Genomic DNA, 21,281 nt, shown 5'->3' on the forward strand with positions numbered 1-21,281 from the left:
GTGATTTATTTTGGAAAGTTTGTGGTTTGGTGTACCGATCTTTGGTTGGCCTCTTTATACTGAGTAAAAACGTAATGCGTTTGAGTTATTGAGACAGTTGGGATTAACGGTAGAGATTTGATCATGGCAGAAGAGGGAGAGAGAGGAGTGAGTGAGAGAGGTGAGAAGAAAGATCAGAGAGATGAGAGAGGAGCAAAAAAGGCTTTGATGGACGGTGGGGGTCATTAGGCATCTCAAGGAAAGTCAGTCTCTAATTTATTAATTTCATATTTAATAATTTTATATCATATTTCTTTATTTTAAATAAATGAGTTGACTTATACTTTAATCACATTTGGATCCTTAAAAATACCTAATCTAACAAGGGTCCGACTCAATTCTTATCGGATTCGTTCCAGTTCGGATTTTAACCGAACCGATGAGTTAATTTGGTCCATATCGAACCGATTTGATTTGGACCCAATCCCCATTGACATTTGGCAGAGCTATCAAAGGATTGGATTCGATCCGATTTGATAATTTATGGTCTAGATCTTCTACCACTAGATATCGATGATTAGTGATGATGATGATCTTTAACAACAACTCTCAAAAGAAATTGAAGATGGGCATTAACAAATATTCAAATCGACAACCATAAAGAAATTCATATTAGATTTTGTGATTCATAAATTTCATATATTTATTCCATGTTTCTCTATTTATTTATTTATTTGGTAAATAATAAAAGATCATTCAATGACGGACCGAACGCCCAATTACATCATCACGTAAAATCAACTCAATATTAGGAGGTGGATTGATTGGCCATTGATGAAGGCCATCACCATACATAGCCTCATCAGCAAGTAAGCGTGCAGCCTGGTTTGACTTTTGATGCACATAACTTAGCGTATAACCTCGAAACTGGACAAATAAGATTTGACACTGTTCGCAAACTTGATCAATATCCTTTGATGGTAGGATGAGACCGTTGAGAACTCGAAATGGTAGGAGAGAATCACTTTCAATTTCGATATAGTCTACTCCGAGGCTTAGCGCTAAGTTGAAGCCTAACTGCAACGCCCATAGTTCACACTTATCATCATTAGCATTAGTGACATGTTCAGCAGCTGCACATTTAAATCTTCCAAAATCATCACGAATGACAGCAGCAGCCCCACCTAGGCCAGACGGAAGGCTTGTGCCCGCGATATTGAGTTTCCAATGGTTCTCCGGCGGAGGAGTCCAAGCAATGAAACGAGACTGTTGCTCATGGTGTGGTGGGGAAGGGAATGTTCCGGCCATTGCTTGATGGAAGGTGAAGCTCAATGAAGAATGAGTTCCTCTGTTTATGTTCTTGATTCAATTTATATTGGTTCAAACGAGTATATTTAGGACAAAATCTAGACGATCAAGGGAAATCTCCAACGGTAATAAAGCGCATATTTAGGACAAAATCTAGACGATGAAGGGAGATCTCCAACGGTAATAAAGCGGACAAAAAATAAATTTTCTCATTAATTGTTAAATGGGTTAAAAATGATAATATGTAAAATTTAATGGATATAAATTTGAATTCGTCATCATGGTGGAAACTTTCCATTTTTGATTATTCGAGAAAGTGATTTTAAATTTCAAATAGACTAATAAGAAAAGGGCTGGGATTTGTAGACTCGTGAAACTGAACTCATATGTTCACACACAATCCCAACCATGTAAATATTAAATCCAAATTTTTTTATTTATCTCCGAATTTTTGCCTTATATTCTTGGGATACTTTTTTTATCCTGACCCTTGGATTTCACATATACACGGTGTGGATTATGAGTGAACATATGAGTTCCCTTTCCATGTGTCTACTTATCCTACCCCATACGAAAAAGATCAATTCAAATGAGGTGCAAAGGTAGTTCTTTGGTTTAGTTTGCATTATAGACCATCACCGATGGTAATTTTATTTATTCAATTTCATATATATATATATATATATATATATATATGGAAAATTACATCTTTTTATGGGCCACCGGTTCATAGCAAACTCATTTTGAGATTTCTACAAGGGATTTTAAGTTTTTTTTTCTTTATAATAGGAGTGGGATTATAACTATGACTTTCTTTGAAATAGTGAGGATCTCATATTTATCCATGGACGTAGATTTATTGTCGAACTACATAAGTTTTGAGATACACAATTGGCACTCCAAAATTTACTTATTCACACCATTATAAAGATTAAAACACTATTCAAACATTAAAAAGATTTGGCTTAAATTATTACTCCCCCTGTAAAATTGGTGATATTAGTTTTACACCCTTGCAAAATTCAAGATTAGGTTAACCCTTTGACCATAAGTTAGCATTGTTTTTTTTATTAGTAATTTAAGTATTTAAAGAGTCTTACAAAGTCTTGGTTATGTAATTATATTTTTATTTTTAAAATCCTACATTTGCCAACAATTTTGAATAATAATTTTATTTTGAATGGTTATCAAATTCGAATCGAATAGCAGTTAAATTTCAGTTAAGTATATAATTTCAAATAGTGTTTGAATTCGATATGCAATTAGATTCGAATAGGATAATATCGGATATTTGATAATTCAATCAGATGCGAATTCGAATATTGGTAAGTAGTATTCGATCTAATTCGAATTCGGATATCACTATTTTTTTAGATTCAAATTCAGATATAGATATATCCATTTTGAAAGCTACCCGTTGACTTTCCTACTTGGTGGTTAATAAATAAAAGATAGATGACCAAGCAGTGCATGTTGTCTACAACCCCCACAGAGGGGCCCTACAACTCGAAGAAGACCAAGATGCCCCATGTTCATTCCGAAGGAAGGAGGGGTTGATGACCAAGTACTTGAAGAAACGATACTTCAACTGCTCAGAGGTAAAGTGTGTGAAAGTTGCAATGGACCTGAGGGTCTGAACGAAGACGCCAAAGTATGTATAGTATTTCAAGCAATGCATGAACGCACGTTACTTTGTCATGTCCCAAATCTAGACGAACATTTAAGGAACATCGAGAGACTGTACTTGTACTCGGAACATCCCTAGTCACATAGTATAGGTTGGAGAGGGAAGATTTTTTTACCTCAAAGAGAAGATATTGAGGGTGTGTTGTGAGAGTGGCTTGGACACCTCGATAGACAAAGATCTTCAAAGAGCCAGCGAGTATAGATGAAATTGATTTTTGAGGCAGAGGAAGAAAAAGATAAAAAGAGAACAATGAATAAAGAACGAGAGGAAGACAAGAAAAAGTCTGTGGTGGAGTCCAAACACTACTAGAAAAGAGACTTATACCGACGGTTAGATCCGTCGCTAAATCTACAGAAGTCCGTCGTCGAATATTATACCAACGGAGTCATTTTTCGTCGGCACTCGTCGGAGTAGGTGGCGTCGGTATTTGTTTTAGCGACGGCATAACAAAAGTACTGTCGCTGTATGTACCGACAGAAGTACCATTACCATCGCTAAATCATGTCGCTATATCGACATTTTCCTGTAGTGAAAGAAGAGGGAGAAGCCGACAAGAAGAAGGAATGCCTTGTAAAGAATAAGAAAAGAAAAACAAGGGTGACTATCACCAAGGAACCCATAAGAAAGAAAGAAAAACAGAGTGAAAAGACATCGAAGAGAGCACAACTTGTAGATGAAACCACAGGTGAAGGTAAAAACAAAATAAAAGTATAGAGTGAAAATGGTCCTAAAGTAGATTAGGGGGAATAAAGAAGAAAATCTAAAGGGGTTAGGCTAATGACACTCTAAATCTTGTGTCACTCAAAAAATACACTAGAGAGGAAATCCAAGACTCTAGCTGGTTAGAAAAGGGAAAGGCCAAACGAAAAGGAAAACCAATGTCTCAGTAGCTAAAGTATAGTAGAGTGTCTTAGGTGTGCCATCAATCTGGGATTTTGGAAGAAACTGGTAAATATGCGAACATAGAGTAGTGTAATATTTCCATATAACTAAGATAAGAAAGTCCGTGGTGGAGTCCAAAGAAGAGGGAGAAGCCGACGAAAAGAAGGAATGCCATGTAAAGAGTAAGAAAAGAAAAACAAGGGTGACTATAAGCAAGGAACCCATAAGAAAGAAAAGCAGAGTGAAAAGACATTGAAGAGAGCACAACTTGTGGATGAAACCACAGATGATGGTAAAAACAAAATAAAAGTATAGAGTGAAAATGGTCCTAAAGTAGATTAGGGGGAATAAAGAAGAAAATCCAAAGGGGTTAGGCTAATAACACTCTAAATCTTGTGTCACTCAAAAAATACATTAGAGAGGAAGTCCAAGACTCTAGCTGGTTAGAAAAGGGAAAGGCCAAACAAAAAGAAAAACCAATGTCTCAGTAGCTAAAGTATGGTAGAGTGTCTTAGGCGTGCCATCAATCCGGGATTTAGGAAGAAACCGGTAAATATACCCACATAGAGTGTGATATTTCTATATAACTAAGATAAGGAAGAAGGCTAATAGGAACTGTACCATTGTGTCAAGGCTATGGGCTCGGTAAAATTTTGAAAATGGTTGAATCAAAGAACTAGGGATTAAAATAAAATAGGCGCGCACACACAAGATGTAATATCATGAACCTTTGAAGGAAGAGTAAGTCAAAAAAAAAAAATTAAAATTTAATAGAAGGTTCTTGATATTAAAAAGTTAACGAAATATAATTTGTAATTTATATTTGGTTAACGTTAAAAAAAAAAAAATTAATCATGTTGTTGCTACTTTGTAGAAATTGAAGAATTGAAAGTACCCGAGACAACTAGGACAGAAAAAATGGAGGAAGAGGAAGCTTCCCCATACTCTCAAGAGAAAAATGATGAAGTAGATGAAAGATCCAGCTCTTTCGAGGAGGATCAAAGATCCGATGAATCTGTAGAGGAATCTGATAGTCCACCAGCCTCTAAAGAGGGGGCAGTAGAAGAGAGAAGAACAAAAAGAAAAAAAAAATGAGAAGGACGTGAATCAATCAACAAAAGAGGTGGAAGGATCAGGTAACAATAGTGAAGAGGAGACTGAAAGTGAGGAAAGTGGGGAAGATAAAAGGGAGCTAGAAGAGGAGCCAACTGATTTGGTAACTGAAGTTGGGGATGATGAAGAAGAAAAAGAAGAAGATATCACGGAAGAAAAACCAAAAGAAAATATGGAGAGAAGAGAAAACATAGTAGAAGGTAAGTATTTATTAGTATGTATATTTATTATATCTAGATGCAATGCATGCTGAACATAAACTTTTGTGTTTTTCCTATGCAACATGAGAGGATAGAAGGGAGAAATCAGGAGAAGACAAGGGAAAAGCACCCACAAAAACCAATGAAGCGACTAGTAAATGTTATTGAATTTGGCTCTCTCAAATTTTTGGCACTAATCACTTTGTTATTCGGAGGCGACAGTCTCAGACATTGAAGAGGAGAAGGTCCAGGGGTTGGATAATGAAAGGATATACATCGGGGATGACGATCTTGACAAGATCCTGACTCAGCAAGTGATTCTAGTAAGGATTCTTGAACAAGGATAAGAAATGTCAATATGTAATCGCCTACACTAATGCATTTTCTCACATTCTTTTTCGCAGGACTCCCTTCAAAACAAAAATGCTTTCCTAGAATAAGAAGAGGACACTCAGGTGGATGACTCAAAACTCGAGTTCCTTGGGATATCTGAATACGTGAGAGAAGAATACCGGTATAAGGGAATCTTGATCACCCTATCTGAAGATGTAGAAAATAGGCACAACAATTGGAGCCAAGTAAGAACAGTATATCTTGTTGGAAAAATCTACAGTTTTTTTAGATTTTTGTGATCAAGTGGGTCTTTTTGAGCTACGATTTAAGTGGATCCCATTATTTATTTATGGCGGGACCACTTGGAAACTTATTCTTCTCATTGAAGAGAATAGTTTCATGTTTTTGATTGTCAAAAATCCATTTTGGGTGAATGATAAATCGGCTCCAAACAACCCCTTTATTTCTATCAGAAAGAACACACCTCTTGATTTTGAAGGGACACACCCCTTGATTTAGAAAGGGCACACCTCTTGATTTTGAAGGGGCACACCCCTTAATTCAGAGAGGGGCACACTTCTTGATTTCCATGGGTGCCTGTTCGTTCTGTAAGGACACCTCCTTTGGTTTTTTGTTGTCTCTTAAGAGACACACCTTTCCTTTTCCAAGAGACATAATGTCTCTTAGAACCATCTTTTCCCAAGAGACACCTTGTCTCTTAGAATTCTATAAATAGGTCATTTTGACCTTAGTTTTTAAAAATTCAAAATTTTCTCTTCTTCTTTGCTGTTTTAACGTGCTTGCATTCTGATTTCTTATTTGCATTTTTTGATAGTACAACATTAGCGTTCAGTTTGCTAGACGTGTAGATTGAAATGATGCCTCTACACGTGATCGTTGTATCCTGGGAGACAATTAATTGTTCATTGATCCGTGTGCACCAAGTTGTGGAAAAAAAATTTTCTTAAGGACACTGTGTTCAACACAAGCCTCGGTCAAACTTCATTTTGTTCATTCTTGGGTATCTACCGGATAACATATCTTTGGCCTATTTGTCTTAAAATATATAAATCATAACGTTGTTAGGACATTACTCTATTTATGAAAGCTAAGATCTTCGATGGGATAACACTATTGGTCGAGGTAGCATATATGGCCTAACCAGTAGACCTAGTAAAGGAAGCAGAAGATACAAAGATCGATGAAGCTGTGGATGAGACACAGCCGCTAGAGGTGTCTACCGACAGACAACTTGTGGTGGTCAAAATTGTTCTCATACTAACTTTGGTTGTAAGTCAATTCTTACTGAATCTCGTCAGTCTACATTAGTAAAAGGTTGTATCTTACTGTATTTTTTCTTGGCAGCCATTAATGACTCTGCGATCGAAAGAGACATCGATGTATCTAATGGAAGAACTGCTTGCATCCGAGCCATCTGTCGAAATATTACGATATTGACTGTAGAGATGTTCATGGCGTTGATGCCCTCTTCAGTAAGGAATTATTACATTTAGCTTGTGAATCTTGCGTCAATTCGTTGTCTAACTTATTTATGTGCATGTGCAGAGCTCGTAAATCCCAGACAACATCGTTCCCTTCATAGAGTATGTCATCGAAACACCTGATTCTCAATATCGTGCTAATGAGACACTTCGCAGAGCGTACTAAGACTTCCTATTACTGATCAATAACGATTTATACAATGATGAAGAGATATAAATGCAAGGCAGAGCATCAAATTCTAGCCCCGAACTTTCAAGAACCATTGAAAGAACTTAGCTCAAGAAGATTATTAGATTTCTCGTGGCTCTTTAGTGCATTCCCCCAAGTGATGACGGTTCCAGCAGATATCCATGCAGGGAACCAATGAGAAGAAATGTGTGAGAATCAATGGCTGGAGGTATGATTTTTGGGCATTTCATATTTCGATTCTCTTTAAGTTTTTATTTCCATAATTTTAGAATCGATTTTAAGATTTATAGAGATCAGATCGCAATCCTAACCTTTGATTTGCGGATGGCAATGCAAGATTCAACCAGTGAGAGAGAAAACACTGCAAATGGTAGTCTTGTTTAAAATGGAAGGTGATTAACTAAATTAAAAGGAGGAAATTCTTCTCCGCCTTCCCTTCAACCCATTAAATCCTTTTAAAGACTCCTGTCTCACATCTCTCTTAAGAAACAGGAACAAAAATTCAAAAGATATCAAAAGATAATAACAGATCCTATACTAATTTACAGATTTATTGACTCAATCACATCCTACATGGCAGGATAAGATGTTGGAGGCCTAACAATACTCCCCAGTTGGGATCTGACTTGTCCTCAAGTCACATAGTCCAAAAATCGGCTCACAAAGTATTCATAGAACTCACATGTAGCATCTTCTATTGGACAGCCCTCCCATTGAGCAGCTTAGTAATAGCACGATTTTGATGTTAGAAGATTTCACGATCCAAAATTTTTGTTAAATGTCAAGCATGTGACTCTAATTCAAACAAAGGTGGAAGAGTTGTGCTTAGAGAATTTGAGGCACCAATTTGCTTCTGGAGTAAAGATACATGAAAAACCGGGTGAATCCTTGATTCTTTTGGTGGTGCAAGCTTATATGCGATGGTTCAAATACGAGCTTTGACTTGATATGGCCCATATAAAACCTTGGACTCAACTTGTGGACCCTACTGTACTTTAGAGAGTGTTGGCGATAAGGTTGGAGCTTAACAAAAACCCAATCGCCTACGTTGAATACTCGTTCCGTATGTTTTTGATCAACCTGTGTTTTCATTCGATTATGGGCAACTTAAAAGGTTAAGGAGCTGGACACAATCACGTAGTGCATTATCAACAGCATGTACACTCGTAGAGCCTGGAATGTAAGTGTCTATACATGGTGGTAGACGTCCATGTACTACTTGAAAGGGTGACATTTTGATAGTGCTGTGGTAAGAGGTATTGCGCCAAAATTCTGTCCAAAGAAGATACTTTGTCCATTGATGGGGATGATGCCCTGCAAAACACTGTAGATATTGCTTGATAGATCGATTAACACCTCCGTTTGTCTATCAGATTAGGGATGAAAAGCTGTACTTTTGCATAACTTAGTGCCTTGCAATTGAAAGTAACCTCCCAGAATTGGTTAATGAAAGCAAGATCCCTATCACTGATGATAGATCGGGGCAAGCCATGTAGTTTAGTAACATCACGAATGAAAACTTCTGCTATGATTGAAGTTGTGTACGGATGCGACAATGGAGTGAAATGGGCATACTTACTGAATCGATCAATAACGACCATGATGGAAGTCTTATGGACCAAATTAGGCAACCCATTAATGAAATCCATAGGCACATCAGTCCATATTTCGCCAGGGATTGGTAAAGGTTGTAGAAGACCGGGTGGGCCAAGATTTCATATTTCACACGTTGGCATACCTCGCACTCCGCCACATACCGTTTGGTAGCCCTTTTTAGGCCTTTCCAATAGAAATTGGTTGAGACCCTTTTGTAGGTGGGTAATAAACCAGAATGTCCACCAATTGGAGTATCATTGAGTCAGATGGTAGAACAATTAGGCCTTTGTATTGCAGAATTTCATTATTGATTGAGTAGTGTGGAACGGAGTTTGGGTCATTTTTGAGTCGTTGAATGATGGTGGTAAGAGCTGCATTTTGCCAATTATCTAAGAGGATCTCATCCATAGCTAAAAATATAGGGCCTGTTATAACATGGGCTGTAGAATATTCTTGTAAGCAGGAAAGGGCATCAGTTGCAACATTCTCCTTACCTTTGCAGTATACAATCTCATAGTCATACCCAATGAGCCTTGTGAGCCATTTGTGTTGCTCCATTGTGGTTAACCTTTGGTCTACAAAATATTTTAAGGTCCGATGGTCCGTAAGGATCTTGAAATGTCATCCAAGCAAGTATGGAAGCCACTTGGATATGACAACAACAATGTCCATCATCTCTTTGTCGTAAATTGATAAAACCAAGGTGTCAAGCAGCCAATGATTTGCTAAGATAAGCAATGAGTTGGCCACCTTTTGATAACATGGCACCAATGCCCAATCCAGGGGCATCACATTCAAGGACAAACTCACGAGAAAAATCTGGTAGAGCCAAGGTGGGTGTATTAGATAAGGCTTTTTTTGGTGCTTCAAATGCTTCTTTAGCTTAAGGGGACCAATAAAAAGAATCTTTACGAAGCATTTGATTGAGTGAAGCCGTTATCTTTCCATAATCCTTAACAAATTTCTGATAGTAACTAATGAGACCCAAGAATCCTCAGAAGGATGTTAGAGATGAAGGCTTCGGCCATAACTTCATAGTTTCAATTTTTGATGGATCAACTTGAATCTCCATAGCAGAAATTATGTGGCCAAGATATTCTACTGATCTATGTGCAAAAGAATATTTATTCCTCTTAACATATAGGTGGTGCTCTGGAGCGTGTGGAACACTGTTGCTAGATGAATATGGTGGGTATCCAAATCAAGGCTATATACGAGTATATGGTAAAAAATACTAATACAAATTGTCAAAGGAAGGGATGAAAGGCATCATTCATAAGCCTCTGGAAAGTTTTCGGTGCATTTGAGAGTCCAAATGGCATAACGAGAAACTCGTAATGACCCTCATGCGTTCGAAATACAGTCTTAGGCACATCGACTTGAATGACTCTTATTTGATGATAACCGGATTGAAGGTCTAATTTTGAGAAGATGGAAGCTCCATGTAGCTCATCTAAGAGTCCATCAACTATTGGAATTGGACATTTGTCTTTGACTGTGATAGGGTTAAGAGCACGGTAGTCAATGCACATACACCACATCCCGTCTTTCTTTTTAACCAAAAGAACCGGTGCAGAAAATGGGCTTGTGCTAGGTCTAATGATGCCTGCATCACGCATTTCTCTTACCGATTTTTCAATTTCATTTTTTTGAAAATGGGGATGCCTATAAGGCCTGACATTAGTAGGGGTACTACCAGGCAACAATGGAATACGATGGTCTTGACATCAATGAGGCTGCAACTCACTTGATTTGGCAAATATATCAGAAAATTGTTGCAGACAACTGAAGGATCTTGTTGTGACTCCTTAGTTGGTTGAGAATGCAAGAGACATATGTACAGTCCTTGTCTTTGTTGCAAGAGTAGAAGATGAAATTCTGATTCATCATTCATTGTATCAAAGGATGAAGAAATGCCTGTGAGAATGACTTGACGTTGTTGGTGTTTGAATCTCATCGTTAGTTTATCCCAAGTAATGACTCCAAGGGTTTGTAATTATAGGTAATATGAAAAAATTGGAATTGAATGAATGCCCTTGAAGAGATAATTCCACTTTGTTGCAACGACCGGGACTTTGCTCCTTGCAGCCGTTAGCCACTGTGACACTAATCGGATTAGTGCGGGTTATAGCTAGACCACATTGCTTGGCGATGTGTGGGTGGAGGAAGTTATGAGTTGATCCAGAATCAACTAAGATAGTGACTGCAGTTTTTTTAATTCATCCCAAAAGTCGCATAGTTCCTAACCATTGTGTACCCACTAAGGCATTTAAAGAGACTTCAATAGCAGATGTGTCATCAAGTTCTTGTTCAGATGCAACATTAGATTCGTTCTCTTCCTCCATCTCAAGAAGCAATAATTACGGCTTCTTGCAATGATGGCCAGGGCGAAAGTGCTCATCGCAATTGAAGCTTAACCCTTTGAGCCTACGTTCTTATTGCTCAGCCATACTCATCTTTCGCATACCTGCTGGTAGTATTCCAACAGGTGGGGCACTTATTGGAGCTTGTCATGTCCATTTTGCAGGTGGATTTGGTAAAGCCGGAGTTAATGATATAGGTGATTGAGGCAAGGGACGTGCAGTACGGTTCAGTTGTCGTCGTGGTACGGTATAAACAATTGCGGTAATTGTTTCTTCTTGTTGTTTATCAACTACATAAGCTTGAACTAGTGTGAGAGGATTTAGCACTCGAATGTTCTCATGTAAGCCTGAAATGAAGCAACGAATGAGAAAAGATTCAAGCAAGACAAGGCTTCGGTTGGCAAGCCTCTCAAATCTAGCTTGATAGTTGCAGACAATAGTAGTCTGGTGCAGTTTAGATAAGGACCCTTCAGGATCATCATCTTCAGTGGAACCGAACCACGAATAAAAGCACGACAGAATGCGTTCCAAGAGGGTCGTCCCACTGTCCTTGCCAGCCACTGGTACCATGGAATGACATCGCCAAGAAGGTGGGTAGATGCTAAGTCAAACCATGTTTTCGTCAAGAAGGCCATTCAGTCCTTGGTATTGTTGTGCTCGAAAAACCCATCCCTCTAGGTCATCGTCGTCGAAGGTGGGAAAATCTAGGAGTATGAGGCAGCCTTGGAACCCACTGAAGATGGGTTGAGCTTGGCGTGGTGGCTGTCGAGGAAGCGGAAGAGGAGGTTCATCGTATGGAGGTTACCTTGGTTGTGGAAGAACCTTAGTGAGGCTGCTTTGGATTGAGAGAACAATTGCTGAGAGTTCCCCCATTTGCGTAGTTAAATTGGCGATCTCTTGCCGATTGATTTGAAGTTCATCTCTAAGTGCATCGGTCACAGTGGGGATGACCTTGTCAAAGCCTGGTGGTGGTGGTGGTGTCGTCATGATCGCAGGATTGATGCTCTGATACCAAAATGGTAGAGTCTTGGTTAAAAATGGAAGGTAATTAACTAATTAACTAAATTAAAAAGGAGGAAATTCTTCTCTGCCTTCCCTTCAATCCTTTGTTGGAAAAATCTGCAATTTTTCCAGATTTTTGTGACCGAGTGGGTCTATTTGAGCTACGATTTAAGTGGGTCCCATTATTTATTTGTGGCGAGACCACTTGGAAACTTATTCTTTTCAACAAAGAGAATAGTTTCATGTATTTAGTTGTCAAAAATCCATTTGGGGTGAATGACAAATCGGCTCCAAACAACCCCTTTTATTCCTATCAAAAAGAACACACCTCTTGATTTTGAAGGGGCACATCCCTTGATTTAGAAAGGGCATATCTCTTGATTTTGAAGGGGCACACCCCTTAATTCAGAGAGGGACACATCTCTTAATTTCCATGGGTGCGTGTTCATTCTGTAAGGATACATCTTTTGGTTTTGGGTTGTCTCTTCAGAGACACACCTTTCTTTTTCCAAGAGACATTATGTCTCTTAGAAATATCTTTTCCCAAAAGACACCTTGTCTCTTAAAATTCTATAAATAGGTTATTTCAACCTCAGTTTTATTCACTCAAAATTTTTCTCTTCTTCTTCTTTGTTGTTTAAACGTGCAAGCATTCTGTTTTCCATTTGCATTCTTTGAGAGTATAAACAGTAGCGTTCGGTTCGCTAGACGTGTAGATTGTAGTGCTGCATCTACACGTGTGATCGTTGTATCCTGAGAGACAATTGTTCATTGATCCGTGTGCACCAAGTTGCGGGAACAAAATTGTCTTAAGGACATTGTGTTCAACACAAGCCTCGGTCAAACTTCTAATTGTTCATTCTCGGGTATCTACCGCAAGTGTAACTTACAATCTTAAGACAATTTTGGTTTGTCGGATTTTTTTTTATTCTGTTCTTACAGATTAGGAAAAAAAAATGAATCACCAAGAAAAGCCCGAGATATTTAATGGCTCAGATTTTAAGCGTTGGCAACAGAAAATGTTGTTTTATTTAACAACATTAAATTTAACCAAATTCCTTCAAGAAGACGCACCTGTTCTGAAGGAAAACGAATCAGATAGCACAATGGTTGCTGCTATCGAAGCATGGAAACACTCTGATTTCCTATGCAGGAATTATATCCTCAATGGATTGGATAATACACTGTATAACGTATATAGTCCAATCGCCACTGCAAAAGAACTGTGGGAATCGTTAGACAAGAAATATAAGACAGAAGATGCTGGACAAAAGAAATAGTAGTCGGCAGATTCTTGGATTATAAAATGGTGGATTCCAAAACAGTTATCAATCAAGTTCAAAAACTTCAAATTATCCTGCATGAAATTCATGCAGAAGGCATGTCTATTAGTGAATCCTTTCAAGTGGCATCGGTAATTGAAAAATTACCGCCATCTTGGAGAGATTTCAAAAATTATTTAAAGCACAAACGTAAGGAGATGAAGCTCGAGGACTTAATAGTGCGCTTAAGGATTGAGGAAGATAACAGACTAAGTGAGAAAGGGGCGAAGAATAACTACTACGAGTCAAAGGCCAATGTAGTAGAAGTTAAACGGCCTAAGTTGAACTCTCACAACAAAAAGAGGAAAATCTCTACTCTGAGTCATAAAGGTAAGGACTTTAAGAAATTCAAGGGAACATGTTTTGTTTGCAACAAACCAGGACATCGAGCCAAGGACTGTCGCAAACGCAAGGACTAGGATTCATCGAAGAATAAATTGGTTCAAGCCCAGTTGTCCGAAGTAGAGAATCTTGTTGCTGTTGTTTCTGATATCAACCTCTCAGCAATTGTATCTGAAGTAAATTTAGTCGGAAATACTAAAGAATGGTAGGTAGACACAGGGGCTACTCGACACATATGTTCTGACAAAAATTTATTTTCAGAATATAGTAAAACAGAAAAGGATGAACAACTCTTTATGGGCAACTCTTCAACTTCAAGAATTGAAGGTCAAGGGAAGGTAGTGCTGAAATTTACTTCGGGGAAGAGTCTTACATTAAATGACGTGTTACACGTACCAGACATCCGGAAAAACCTAGTATCCGGTTCTTTACTAAGGAAGAAGAGTTTCAGATTAGTATTTGAATCTGATAAATTTGTACTTACTAAAAATGGGATGTACGTGGGCAAGGGATATTTGACCGATGGTCTGTTTAAACTAAATGTAATGACAATTGTACCCAAAGATTCAATTATGAATAAAGAGAATTCTTCTATTTATATGCTTGAGTCTTTCAATGTGTGGCATGATAGATTAGGTCATGTGAATTTGAATACCTTGCGAAGGTTAATGAATTTAGATTTATTACCTAAATTTCATATTGATCAAAATCATAAATGTGAAACATGTGTGGAGGCCAAATTAACCAAAACACCCTTTCATTCTGTGGAAAAGAATTCAAAACCTCTAGAATTAATTCATAGTGATATCTGTGATTTAAAATTTGTGCAAACAAGAGGTGGGAAAAAGTATTTCATTACTTTTATCAATGATTGCACAAGATATTGTTATGTTTATTTACTAAGGAGTAAAGACGAAGCCTTAGAAATGTTTAAACATTACAAGGATGAAGTTGAAAATCAACTCAGTCAAAAGATAAAGGTAGTAAGAAGTGATAGAGGAGGTGAATATGAAGCACCCATCGGTAAGTTCTGTTTAGAACATGGTATTATTCACCAAACTACCGCTCCTTATTCACCACAATCTAATGGTGTTGCTGAACGTAAAAATCGAACCTTAAAAGAAATGATGAATGCTATGTTAATAAGTTCTGGTTTATCCCAGAATTTGTGGGGGGAAGCAATACTTTCAGCTTATCATATTCTTAACAAAATACCTCACAAGAAATCAGACCAAACTCCATATGAGTTATGGAAAGGTCGAAGACCATCTTATAAATATTTAAAAGTGTGGGGGTGTTTAGCTAAGGTAATGGTTCCTAATCCGAAAAAGGTTAAAATAGGACCAAAAACCATTGATTGTATATTTATTGGTTATGCACATAATAGTAGTGCATATCAATTCCTTGTGCACAAATCTGACATTCTTGATGTTCATGAAAATACGATTATTGAGTCAAGGAATGCTTCATTTTTTGAGAATATTTTTCCTTGTAAAAATATGCAAATAATAAATTCTCATAAAAGAACTTATGATACTGCAATTACTAGCTCACAAGGAAATATAGACCAAAAGTCTATAGAAAATAAGGATGAACCTAGACGCAGTAAGAGACATAAAGTGACTAAGTCCTTTGGTCCTGATTTTCTAACTTTTTTGTTAGAAAATGAACCTCAAACCTTTAAGGAAGCTATGTCTACACCTGAAGCACCTTATTGGACAGAGGCTATAAATAACGAAATTGATTCAATTATGCAGAATCATACTTGGGAATTGGTGGATCTTCCACCAGGCAGCAAACCTATAGGTTGTAAATGGATCTTCAAAAAGAAGATGAAACCCGATGGTTCCATAGACAAGTGCAAGGCAAGACTTGTTGCCAAAGGATTCAAACAAAAAGAAGGTTTGGATTATTTTGACACCTATTCACCAGTTACAAGAATAACTTCCATTCGAATGTTAATAGCTATTGCAGCGTTGCATAAGTTAGAAATGCATCAAATGGATGTTAAAACAGCCTTTTTAAATGATGAATTAAATGAAGAAATTTATATGGAACAACTAGAAGGTTTTACTGTCAAAGGACAGGAAAGAAAAGTGTGCAAACTTGTTAAATCTCTTTATGGATTAAAACAAGCACCTAAACAATGGCATGAAAAATTTGACAGTGTAATGATGTCAAATGGTTTCAAAATAAATGAATGTGACAAATGTGTATACGTTAAAAGCATTGAAGATGCTTATGTCATTGTTTGTTTATATGTTGATGATATGTTAATTTTAGGAACTAACAAAAATATCATCAAGTCAACAAAGAAAATGTTGACTAATGAGTTTAAAATGAAAGACTTAGGTGTTGCTGATGTTATACTAGGGATAAAAATTAGTAGAACATCATAAGGACTTGTATTATCTCAATCACATTATATTGAGAAAATACTTAAAAAATTTAATCAATTTGATTGTAGTCCAGTTAAAACACCAATAGAAGTTAATTTTCATTTGAAGAAAAATACTGGTGAGAGTATCTCTCAATTAGAATATTCTCGTATAATTGGCAGCTTAATGTATCTCATGAACTGCACAAGGCCAGACATTGCTTACTCAGTTGGCAAACTGAGTAGATATACAAGTAATCCAGGATTAGATCACTGGAAGGCATTAGTCAGAGTTTTAAGATACTTAAAATATACTCTAGACTATGGGTTGCACTATACAAGATATCCAGCGGTACTTGAAGGATATTGTGATGCGAATTGGATATCATATTCTGAAGAATCAAAATCCACAAGTGGATATATTTTTACACTTGGAGGTGCAACCGTTTCTTGAAAATCTTCTAAGCAGACGTGTATAGCCCGATCTACCATGGAATCGGAATTTATAGCGGTAGATAAAGCAGGAGAAGAAGCTGAGTGGCTTCGACATTTTTTAGAAGATATTCCTTTATGGTCAAAACCCGTGCCCGCCATATGTGTACATTGTGATAATCAAGCAGCGATAGCAAGGGCACAAAATAATATTTATAATGGTAAATCTCGACATATTCATCGTAGACACAATACTGTTAAGCAGTTGCTCTCAAATGGAGTTATTTCCATTGATTATATAAAGTCTAAGGAAAATCTCGCGGATCCGCTTACCAAAGGTTTAACAAGAGAGCAAATATATTGCACATCGAGGGGAATGGGATTAAAGCCTACACAAAAGAATCATCACAATGGAAACCCAACCTAGTTGATTGGAGATCCCAAGATCTTGGTTCAATGGGACAACTAGTTGTGTGTGATTCGCCAGTAGCACTGAAGAGAAAAATCCTCTTATCCACTCCTATGATGTAACGGTGCTGCCTGTAACAGTTTTTAGGTTAAGCTTTGCTTTTAATGATGCCTATAATTTAATTTTCAAGTGGGGTACAACAGGGTACTCTTAATAGGAATCACCTATGTGAGTGTGAAGTTGGGCCGCTTCTATGAGAATTTATAAAGGCTAAAATTCTCTACAGCACTCATGAATCCAGGAATGTTCAGGGCCATAATGAACACAACCGTGAGAACCGACTATGTCAGGAAAGGAACTATGTGAATTCTATTGTCTAGATTTACACTTAAGCTTGAACAGTTCAAGACATCGTGTTCACTGTTTAGCTAGTAAATCCTATAGTTTTTTACTAGGAAAGGTTCAAAGCCACAAGCTACCTATCCCGATGTAGTATCCTTCCTATTTGTACTATATTTGTTTTGTTTTATCGATATTTTATTTGTCGCCATTTTTATTCATGTAGGGGATTATTGGAAAAATCTGCAGTTTTTCCAGATTTTTGTGACCGAGTAGGTCTATTTGAGCTATGATTTAAGTGGGTCCCATTATTTATTTGTGGCGAGACCACTTGGAAACTTATTCTTTTCAACAAAGAGAATATTTCATGTATTTAGTTGTCAAAAATCCATTTGGGGTGAATGACAAATCGGCTCCAAACAACCCATTTTATTCCTATCAGAAAGAACACACCTCTTGATTTTGAAGGGGCACATCCCTTGATTTAGAAAGGGCATATCTCTTGATTTTGAAAGGGCACACCCCTTAATTCAGAGAGGGACACATCTCTTAATTTCCATGGTTGCCTGTTCATTCTGTAAGGATACATCTTTTGGTTTTGGGTTGTCTCTTAAGAGACACACCTTTCTTTTTCCAAGAGACATTATGTCTCTTAGAAATATCTTTTCCCAAAAGACACCTTGTCTCTTAAAATTCTATAAATAGGTTATTTCAACCTCAGTTTTATTCACTCAAAATTTTTCTCTTCTTCTTCTTTGTTGTTTAAACGTACAAGCATTCTGTTTTCCATTTGCATTCTTTGAGAGTATAAACATTAGCGTTCGGTTTGCTAGACGTGTAGATTGTAGTGCTGCCTCTACACGTGTGATCGTTGTATCCTGGGAGACAATTGTTCATTGATCCGTGTGCACCAAGTTGTGGGAACAAAATTGTCTTAAGGACATTGTGTTCAACACAAGCCTCGGTCAAACTTCTAATTGTTCATTCTCGGGTATCTACCACAAGTGTAACTTACATCCTTTACATCTTTTTAAAGACTCATGTCTCAGATCTCTCCTTAGAAATAGGAACAAACTAACAAAATTTCAAAATTCAAAAGATAATAGCAGATCCTAAGCTAATTTGCAGATTTATTGACTCAATCACATCCTACCTGGCACGATAAGATGGTGGAGGCATAACACTAGATTTGAGGACGGCGATGGTTGTGGCAGCTATATAGAGAGAGAAGACAGGGAGAGATGAAAATTTGTAAAGAGGGAAAGCAATTTCGTATTTTCATTAGACTTAAAAGAATGCTAATTTTGTAACTCAACCTGACAGCATAACTCAAAAACTCACCCGACCTCGCATTGGCGAAGAACTGTAGATTTTTTTTTTTTTTGCCCCTACACACACAACTGCATATGTTTACGGGATATCTCGGGGCAAAAACTACAGTTCTTTCCACATTAGTGATTTTTTGAGTTATCCTGTCAAATTGAGTTAAAAAATTGTGGCCACTATTTTGTCCCTATAACGACTGACCACACACTTGGCGTGATTAACCATATAGCAACCATCAGATGTTCCGCCATCGTTATACTCTGTTGCTGAAAGACATTTTCTTGTAGCATACCTCTATTGTGACGGCCAATTGGTCTTCGTCGGTGATTCATTATGCAGCGATGAGACATTAAAAAGTCGTTTCTATATCTTGTTGTATAAATAAAAAAAAATTCCTGCTAAATTAAATCTACAAAAAATTAAACACCGATGGAGACGATTACTATGTTTGCCCGTCGCCATGACCCTATGTGTTAAAAAAATTCAGCAAATTAAAATCTCAAAAAAATTAAAAACATATATAGCTACAGGTATTTAGTGTGGTCGTCGGTGATTGCCTCGTTAGTGCCAGCTACAAAAGGTACTATAAAATACCACTATAGCGACGATTGAAATGTAACCATAGCTAAATCTCGTTGTTGTACATTGATTTTCTTGTAGTATATTCGAAAAATCAGGAGATTGAAGATAAGGGTATTCAATTACTTTTTGTTAATCTCCTATATAAGACCAAAGTCAAACACAAGTCCTACATGTAAAACAATAAAAGTATTAGAAATGTTAGTTGCAATTGTGATGATGATTTTTTTTATATGTATAATTCCATTGCTTATAACACTCGGAAGAAAAATCCGTTTAACATGACCATCAACCCCACAATTTTTGTTTGTTTTTTCTTATAAATATCCAAAGTGGAAAAATAGAATTCTTTGAAAATTTAAAACTTTTTTAATTCTATTGATTCCTAATTACATTATACGAAATTGTTTATTATCTATTTTATGGGAGAAATTGAGGTATTGGAATAAATTGAAAATAATTTCCAGTCCATATAATTTTAGATGGCTAATAGTGATCCTGAGGAGTAGCGAACATGGTTTTTAAACTCGTCCGAGACTGAGACGTATTGCTCGAGTTAACTCGGTATCAGAGCTGAACGAGACCAACTCACAAAGTGATTTTTTTGATCGAGTTTTACATCCCATGTACAATTTTTCGAGTTATCTCACAAGACGTCTCAAACGTATCGAAAAACTCGTTCGAGACGACTCGGTATTGGAACTGAACGAGACGAGACGCGATACCGAGTTTAAAAACCATGGTAGCGAAAGATGTTTGGTAGACATTTCGAGATTGAGCTTGTTAGCGGCATCATAAGAAGTCTAGATGTTTGAAAACTACCTCTCGCGTAATCTTTAAACAATCTTGTGGTTAATTTTATGACTTTTAAATAACAAAATCTGACAATTGAATCAAGATGGAAAAGAGTGGCTCTGAAAATTTTATAAGATTCTATCCCCTTTTTAGTTATTGATCTAATGTTTTTTGTTTTGCTTGTTTTATAATAAAAAAATGTTTAGGACGATCTGAATGAAGGCTGGTTATGGAGCGCAAGAATCCATTCAAGATACAATTAATTCGTAGCTGATCCATCAGATCTGAATGGAGGCTAGTTTTGAAGCTCAAGAATCTCTTCAAGATTTAATTAATTTGTATATGAGCTACTAGATCTGAAAGGAGGCTGGTTTCGAAGCTCAAGAATCTGATACAATTAATTTGTAAATGACATACCATTCCAACTTTTGATCAATTTTTGAGAAGCTGATACTGAAAAAATTTCTTACAGGTGGCTCATCTGTAATTATTTACCAGTGAACTTTACTTTTAAATTTGAGACTTCGCTGTACATTTCCAACACCTTGGATAAATTGCAAAACAGATTTTTCTTTTAATTTTTATTTATGAACATGAATGAGATTAAGGGAGCCAATGTAGAAATCATGGCGAGCCCAGCAACTCTCAAGAAAGTGTTTTTCTTTTTAAGTTTGCGTTTTACTTGATATAGTTCAAATACGAAGAAAAACACTTGTTTACTAAGATTTTAAATCTTATTTGTAGTTTGAATATAACTTTTGTTTTAAAATTTTATTTATTTTTAGTTATTTTCGGCCTTAGAATTTAATATCAAATTTGAATTTAAAATATCCACAATATATTCACAATATGCAAACTAAACCCATCTTAGGATTAATGTCAGACAAATAACATGAAAGCTAATCTGGTGTAGGATTTACCTTCACAGGGTCAATGAAAGTGTAATTCAAGATATGTGTGACGGCAAAACAGACCTTAAGATTCTAACTCATTCAAACCGTTAGGATTTTTGAAAATGTAGAAGATGGTGATTGTTCAAAAGAAGATTCCAAGATTTTCTAAAAGGACTAAAAATAAGATTGAATTGGTTGAAAGATAATGGATTTTTTAGAGAAAAAAAATCAAGAACCGTTGATTAGTAGAGGTTAAAGATAATGGGATTTAAATTATTTTATTAGTCTTTTACACTGGACTGAGGTCTAGGT

General features: G+C 36.7%; 1 protein-coding gene and 1 long non-coding RNA gene across 3 annotated transcripts; one reads left to right on the plus strand and one right to left on the minus strand.

Annotated features, from left to right (window-relative positions):
- Window positions 1-735: 735 nt before the first annotated feature.
- LOC147388298 (uncharacterized) lies at window positions 736-1,287 on the minus strand. The gene has a single exon (XM_086420312.1). The coding sequence runs from the start codon at window positions 1,285-1,287 to the stop codon at window positions 736-738; it is 552 nt and encodes a 183-aa protein (XP_086276438.1).
- Window positions 1,288-4,756: 3,469 nt separating this feature from the next.
- Window positions 4,757-20,538, plus strand: LOC147388299 (uncharacterized). Of its 2 annotated transcripts, XR_015171572.1 has the most exons (6): window positions 4,757-5,169; window positions 5,258-5,492; window positions 5,574-6,792; window positions 6,868-6,995; window positions 7,069-7,402; window positions 20,283-20,534. It is a non-coding gene; the product is annotated as an uncharacterized LOC147388299 (long non-coding RNA). The 2 variants fall into 2 exon arrangements; XR_015171571.1 differs by lacking the exon at window positions 4,757-5,169 and having other exon boundaries at window positions 5,176-5,492; window positions 20,283-20,538.
- The last annotated feature ends 743 nt before the right edge of the window (window positions 20,539-21,281 follow it).

Source organism: Akebia trifoliata, chromosome 13 (assembly GCF_017979445.1).
Source record: "Akebia trifoliata isolate Shusen 1 chromosome 13, ASM1797944v1, whole genome shotgun sequence".
Lineage (NCBI taxonomy): Eukaryota > Viridiplantae > Streptophyta > Magnoliopsida > Ranunculales > Lardizabalaceae > Akebia > Akebia trifoliata.